The sequence below is a fragment of the Glycine soja genome, chromosome 19 (genome assembly GCF_004193775.1).
Source record: "Glycine soja cultivar W05 chromosome 19, ASM419377v2, whole genome shotgun sequence".
Lineage (NCBI taxonomy): Eukaryota > Viridiplantae > Streptophyta > Magnoliopsida > Fabales > Fabaceae > Glycine > Glycine soja.
Genome location: NC_041020.1, coordinates 13,424,188 through 13,431,115, shown reverse-complemented (window position 1 = coordinate 13,431,115; position 6,928 = coordinate 13,424,188). Strand labels below are relative to the sequence as shown.

The 6,928-nt window shown below is 29.8% G+C and overlaps 1 protein-coding gene across 1 annotated transcript; it reads left to right on the top strand.

Annotated features, from left to right (window-relative positions):
- The first annotated feature begins 1,096 nt into the window (after positions 1-1,096).
- LOC114399668 (myb-related protein 305-like) lies at positions 1,097-6,585 on the top strand. The gene is made up of 3 exons (XM_028361876.1): positions 1,097-1,356; positions 1,495-1,624; positions 5,894-6,585. Exons 1-3 carry the CDS (start codon positions 1,218-1,220, stop codon positions 6,237-6,239), a joined length of 615 nt encoding a protein of 204 aa, XP_028217677.1. The 5' UTR covers positions 1,097-1,217; the 3' UTR covers positions 6,240-6,585.
- The last annotated feature ends 343 nt before the right edge of the window (positions 6,586-6,928 follow it).

Here is a 6,928-nt window from a genome sequence, read left to right as displayed (position 1 = left end):
AATATATTATTATTCAAGAGTCAAACCTAGACAATCAACTTTTAATGCCCCAATATAAAATCATATCATAATAAAATTCTTTTTATAAAAATCATATTCTTATCACTTAAAAACTATTATGAAACATGAGACCTGAGAAAGACGATAATCTCTTATAATTTATGTTTGTCTTAGAGTTTTAGTTTAGTATTAAAAAATATATAAAATAGACCATTAGTAAGTATAAAAATTTAGTAAAATTAATTATGTAATATACATAATATAAATTAAGAGTAATTTAATAATTACATTGTCAGGTACGGGACGAGTACAAACAATGGGCGAGTATGTACATACTCATATCCATCCTTATTCTTGTTTTAAAAAAATCAGATATTACCCATATTCATACTTGTATCTGATCAAAGCGAAAATTTACGGGTGCAGAACAATATGTGCGAATTCGGGTTTGTTTGTCATGTATATGTGTTTCCTTGCAGCATATATATATATATATATATATATATATATATATATATATATATATATATATATATATATATATATATATATGTCGGAGTGGCCAGAGAGGATCCATATTCCCCATTAGATAGTTGTATAATTGGGTCATTTGATTGGATCTTTCACACCTCACAGTTAAGCTTATTAATTATAATATGAGGCTGATAATATTTCTAAGGTTTAAATATGAATTTATTTTTAATAATTTTTTTTTATTTTATTTTGATGTGCATATATTTTTATTTTTAGTCTCTTCTGTAATTTTCCTTTTCGAACGATAATTCTTTTATGATTTTATTTTTAGTTCCTCTAAATTCACACTTTAAGACTAAAATTGAAAAAATATAAATAAAAACCTACATTCATATTTATTAAGTCTATTTCTAAAATATATATCTCATCTCTTTTCTTCTTTTGAAGAAAATGTATAGCATAGATACCTGATGTTCAAAGTGCAAGTGCGTGACTTGAGAGTACGTAAAGACTCTTGTCTCTTAAGCTATATAGTTTGCCAAGAAACCTAAATCATAGTCATGCATGCATATGTTATAACATTATAAACATAGTTAGGTACGTAAAAATCTCTCGTTGTCCCTAATAAAAAAGTTTCATTACACTTATCAAATGACTTGGCCTTGCCTCTATTTAAACCCTCCAACCCATCATTAAGATCTCAATATCTCTCTTCCTTTCTCTTTATTCTCTCACACAAAATAATGGACAAGAAGCTTGGCAACACGTCTCATGATCCTGAAGTGAGAAAGGGGCCATGGACAATGGAAGAAGACTTAATCTTGATCACCTATATTGCCAATCACGGGGAAGGGGTTTGGAACTCTTTGGCCAAGGCTGCTGGTAAACATATTTTTCATTCTCTTCAACCTTTTTTATTTATTATTCTTTGAGTATTCTCTTTCTATTTTCTTCTTCTTCTTTTTCTTTCGTTCCAACTAAAGCCCTAGGCCAGAGATATGACTCATCATGCTTGAACAGGACTTAAACGTACCGGAAAGAGTTGCCGGCTCCGGTGGCTAAACTACCTCCGTCCTGATGTTAGAAGAGGGAATATTACACCCGAGGAACAGCTTTTGATCATGGAACTTCATGCAAAGTGGGGAAACAGGTGAATTTATAACAATTTTATATATGATTAAGAAGAAGAAATTTTTAAAAAAGAAAAATTACATAGTGCACGTGTGTTCACTACCAAGATCTTATATTTGAAAATTCTTACTGGAAAAATATTTTGAATCATCAACCTTCTCTGTGTTCAAATGGTGCAAGAAGTTTAACATGCATTATTTTGTTTTGGAGACATACGAACTAGAAGGCACATTAATACACTCTTGGAAGACTATTTGAGTGGGAGAGGGTGTTATCGAGTACAGAACTGTAGCCAAGAGAATGGTTGCCAAACAGAGGGTATATTGAACTTATGGGCACAAGTATTTGTTGTATAAAATCTATAACTAAATTTTTAGAGCCTCCAAAATGAGTTTTTCCGATTCTTATCCATCGATAATTCCATATATATATATATATATATATATATATATATATATATGTATGAATGAATTGGTTTTTTCTTTAAAGGGTACATGTTGTACATCTATGCTTAGTTGCTTAATGTTTTCAATCCTCCCCTCTCTCACGTCCTTTGTTAATATGATATATAATATTGATCTGTTTTGCTGATTAAAAAAAATATGATATAACAAAGATAAAAACATAGGTAGTTAATTTTAATTTCCCTGGACCTCCATATGTATGGGCCAGGCAGATGGAAGGGAGGTCCTTGGATCTATCAAGAACTCTAATTTTTAGAGAAGGAAAATCAAACTGCTGATCTGAAGCGATAGAAATACGATTGTAAACAACAAGAAATTAGTGTTATGGGATAATTTTGGGTGTTTTACGGGCTTGTACGGCTTTTTGTTTTTGGGTGAAATTCCGGGCTTGTATCTGTTTTTTTTATACTTGTAATTCATATGGACCGGGCCTACTAACACTGTCTATGTTTTAGTAATTATCTTGCTTCTTCAAAAAAAACAAAAACAATGATAAGAAATTAGAGTTATCTTCCTAACGAAAATAAATAAATTTCACATTTAAATCAACATTTATTCTTTAAAAAAAATCTCTCATTATATTTTCTTAGATCCCACCCTTATTGCCCGTTTGGTTGATATGAAATGTTGAGGAATAAAAGTGAAAGAGTAGAAAAAGAGATGAAAAAAAGAAATTGTGGAGTTTGATTGATATGAAAGACGCGTGAAAGTTTCAAAATATACATAGGGTGCACATGACAGAGTTTCATTGCAAATGTGATCATGAGAAAAGAGAGGTGCAAAATAAGCAGATCATAGCATAGGGGATTGATTTTCTTCTTACAAAATCATCCTTTGCTGCTTGGCTACCATGAAAGCTGAGAGAGAAAAGCAAAAAATAATTATGTAAACATGGGTAAAAATGTATTTTTGTTAATATACTAATTTTTTTTACCTACCAAACCACTTTAATTCAAATATATATTTTTTCTCTTTTCTCCTATATTTCACTTCAACTAAACATTTTTACATTCCACTTTCTTTCTACTCACTCTATTTCCTTTTTTTTCATTTCTTTTCTTTCCACACAATTACCAAATACAAGCTTACAACACTCTTTAATGGTAAAAAATGGGACACGTGGAAGAAAAAGAAAAAGAAATATACCTCTAGGAAGTGTTTACAACTTGAGAAGGAAGAGAAAAAAAAGTAATAGAAATAATTAATGATATATTTATTCAAAAATAATTAATGAATGATATCATAAAAATACAACATATAGATAAAGAAGTATAAGGTTTCATTTAGGTTCCTAAAATTAATATTTTTTTCATTTTTATGGCTATTGATATATTATTATTATTATTATTATTATTATTATTATTATTATTATTATTATTATTATTACTTAGTCTCTAAACTAGATACCAGAATGAGAAAAACATGAGTTACTTTTAGAGACTAAATAAAATCCTAAACATTTTTAGGAACTTATTTAAGCTTTTTTTTTTTTTAATTTTAGAAACTAACGTGATAGTGATACATAATTATAGGGAGACTATGCACTCTTATTAAAATTAAAGTGAGATAGAAATTAATAGCATTGAAAAGATAAATTAAAAATACAAAACTAGTGTAATAAATTAAGGAAACAAGAGGAGAAATATAAGAGAAGGACAAAAGTGATAGATGTGAATATGAATAAAATGATATGAGAAAAATAAAAAGATAGGTATATAAGGTAGTTGTAAAAATTGAGGTATAGAAAAAGAGAAGAAAGATAAAGACAAAAGCAATATATGTGATGAATGACATATATGATGAGGGAAAAAAAACAAATTAAGAGATATAAGGAGGTTGTAAGAATTTGTGTCAAAAATTAGGAGTAAAATGAAAAATCAAGGGTAATATAAAGTGTGGAAATTCTTAAGCAATAATAAAAAAAAAAATCCAATTTGGAAGGTTGTATCAATATTTCGTATAAAGGCGTTTATTTTACAACTGGCTATTTCTATAAGGAACCTTGTGAATCAGAACCGACCAATTTAGACATATAAGGCGTTAGGCTGATCATGGAGGTATGCGCATCTTTACATCTTTATAGTTCGTATGAAAGTGAAATTTCTGTTATAGTTTAGGTGGAAATGGACCCAAACCATACACACTGCCTCTTCTTGGCAAGGGCATATGTTCTTGTAAATTAAAAAGCCTCCCCTTAATTCCAAAAAAAAAAAAGCCTCCCCTTGAGGATAAACTATATATCTAGCTGCATCATCTGCACCATTGATTCTCACTATCCAATTTTTTCTGTCTCAGCCAATAGCACAAGCCATAACCAAATAAAGAAATACATAAAGAGAATTTTGAATTCAAATTCTAATTTCTCAAATTTGTTAGATATAACATTACTAGCTTTAATGACTAGTTAGGAAAGGAATCAGACACGCATTTGACCACGTGCCTTTTCATGAAAGAACTAAAGGTGTATAGTCAAACAAGTTTTTAAGAGGCAAATTACAAGAAAAAGGGGGGGGGGGGGGGGGGGGGGGGGTTGACATTATGTTTAAAAGATGGGGCCTTTTGTAGATAACAAAATGAAAAGGAGTACATGGAAAAGAGAAGAGGAGATAATTGAACCATACCCTACCCGAGGCATGCATTGAGAAATCTGAATTTCTGATCTTGTAGCCCACGCTACAATGCAAAGGCATCAATTCCATACACCAAAGGAAATTCAGCATTGTGGGTACCTCAACATTGGTCTTTTTATAAGTGAGTTAAACATAATGCCACATTGATTCTCAACCATGGAACATGGCCTCCTTCAGACACACAACCCTATTTAATATAGGAGTTGTCACTTTTTAACTAACCAAAATGAAATATGTCAACAATAATAGGCAACTTTTAATTAGATTTCAACAAATTAATACCTTCTTTTTCATGAGATCGATTACACAAATATTTTAGCTTACTTTTTCTCACGCACCCTCGTGTACACTCTGTCCAACCACACCAATATTCTACTGGATTTCTGCTTATCAAATGAGACTAACACTTCTCCAATTTAGATATAAAAGTGCAAATCACATTTAGGTGTCTGCTTATCATACACTCCTAAAACATTTTTTTAGCTTGACATTAATTACTCATTCCCTTTTTTATAAATTAAAAAAAAATGTGATTTCAATAAAATAATTTAGTTATTATATTTAGAGATTTTTAAAATAAGAGGAAGCTAATTTATTTTTGTTTGAAATTATAAATATCCTTTAAAACAAGTAATCTTTTTATATATATAAAGTAATTCAAAATAGTTTTTCATTATAATTAGATTTTAGATTTTTTCTAACTTCTAATTTTTCAATAAAACTAAAATAAAAGTATAGAAAAAATCTAATGCTTTTGTTTTAGTTTTTCCAAATAATTAAAAGTTAGAAGAGAAACGAAAATGCCAAGTGATTCTTAGTGATAAACAAAAATAGAATGAATAATATAGATATTATAAGTGTTATGACGTGATAAAAAAATAAATGATAAATATTTCTTAGTGTCTAAAAAATTGTGTTTAAATATCACACTCTATCTGAAATTTACATTCAAAACAAAATTAGAAATGTTTATAAACAACTAATATGCTATTCAACATCTAAAGAAAAAAAAGAAAAAAATATAAGTATAATTGGATTTATAACGTCATAGAGAAAAGATAAAAAAAAAATGTGCTAATGAGATGTTTAGAATAAATGATGATTGATATATATTATTACTCAACAAAACTAATACAGTACTATTCAGATATCTGTCACTGTCTGTTACAAATTATTCATCAATTCCCAACGCAGGTGGTCCAAAATTGCCAAGCATCTACCCGGAAGGACTGATAATGAGATTAAGAACTACTGGAGGACAAGGATCCAGAAGCACCTCAAGCAAGCTTCCAGCAGCTTCCAGCAACAGAGTAGTAATTCTGAGATAATTTATCATCCCCAAGCTTGCACTAGCCAAGTGTCCACCATGGCGCAGCCCATAGAAACCTATTCTCCACCCAGTTATCAAGGAATGTTAGATCCATTTTCAATTCAGTTCCCAACAAATCCTCATCATTCTAGTTGTTGTACCAATGACGACGACAACAACAACTATTGGAGCATGGAGGATATCTGGTCAATGCAATTAGCCAATTACTGAACGGGAATTAAACCTATAAACATAAATATAAATAATATATATAAACCTAAGTGTCTAAGTTCCATAAATTAAGCTGTAGTCTCTGGCTTAAAACATGTTAGGTTTGTTTATACAAGTAGTTGGATGTTTGGAGTACTTCGGTCTTTTGCGTACCATCAATATTTAAGAACTAAGTTAGTTATGTTCCGTAACTTATGGGCTCTTAATTAAACTATATCTGCACAAAATTATATATATATCAAATGTGATGGTATGTGGACTATAAAAAGATATGGTTGAGAACCACAAACTTTGAAACTTCGAATAATATATTGCCAGTGACAGTCTTGTTGATTTGTTATAGCAAGTCCTATTTTCTTAATCATTGCTTTGTTTTAACGTACCTAGATTTCATAACTTTTGTCTTTGTCTCAAGCTGAACCTAATGATGATAGTAATATTAACTTATTGTATAGGGGTATTTCATAGGATAAAAAATGATGTGCAATTACGTGTAGACCAAATATTACTTGATGACAGATGGTTAAATATTTTAAAACTTTCTCATGTTGATAGTTTTTTCTACTGTTTTTCATTGAACTTTAAAATTTTAATAGTTTGGCAAGTAAATTGTGTAACTAACGTGTTGGGATAGTCAGATAATAGTGTCAGAGATCACCTTCATATAAACGGAAAGACAACCAAGCATG

Bases quoted from the DNA above. Each gene is read 5' to 3' on its own strand.
- LOC114399668 (XM_028361876.1), top strand. From the start codon at position 1,218: ATGGACAAGAAGCTTGGCAACACGTCTCATGATCCTGAAGTGAGAAAG. The intron at 1,357-1,494 runs GTAAACATATTT...ATGCTTGAACAG, and splicing joins CTCTTTGGCCAAGGCTGCTG to GACTTAAACGTACCGGAAAG. The intron at 1,625-5,893 runs GTGAATTTATAA...TTCCCAACGCAG, and splicing joins CATGCAAAGTGGGGAAACAG to GTGGTCCAAAATTGCCAAGC.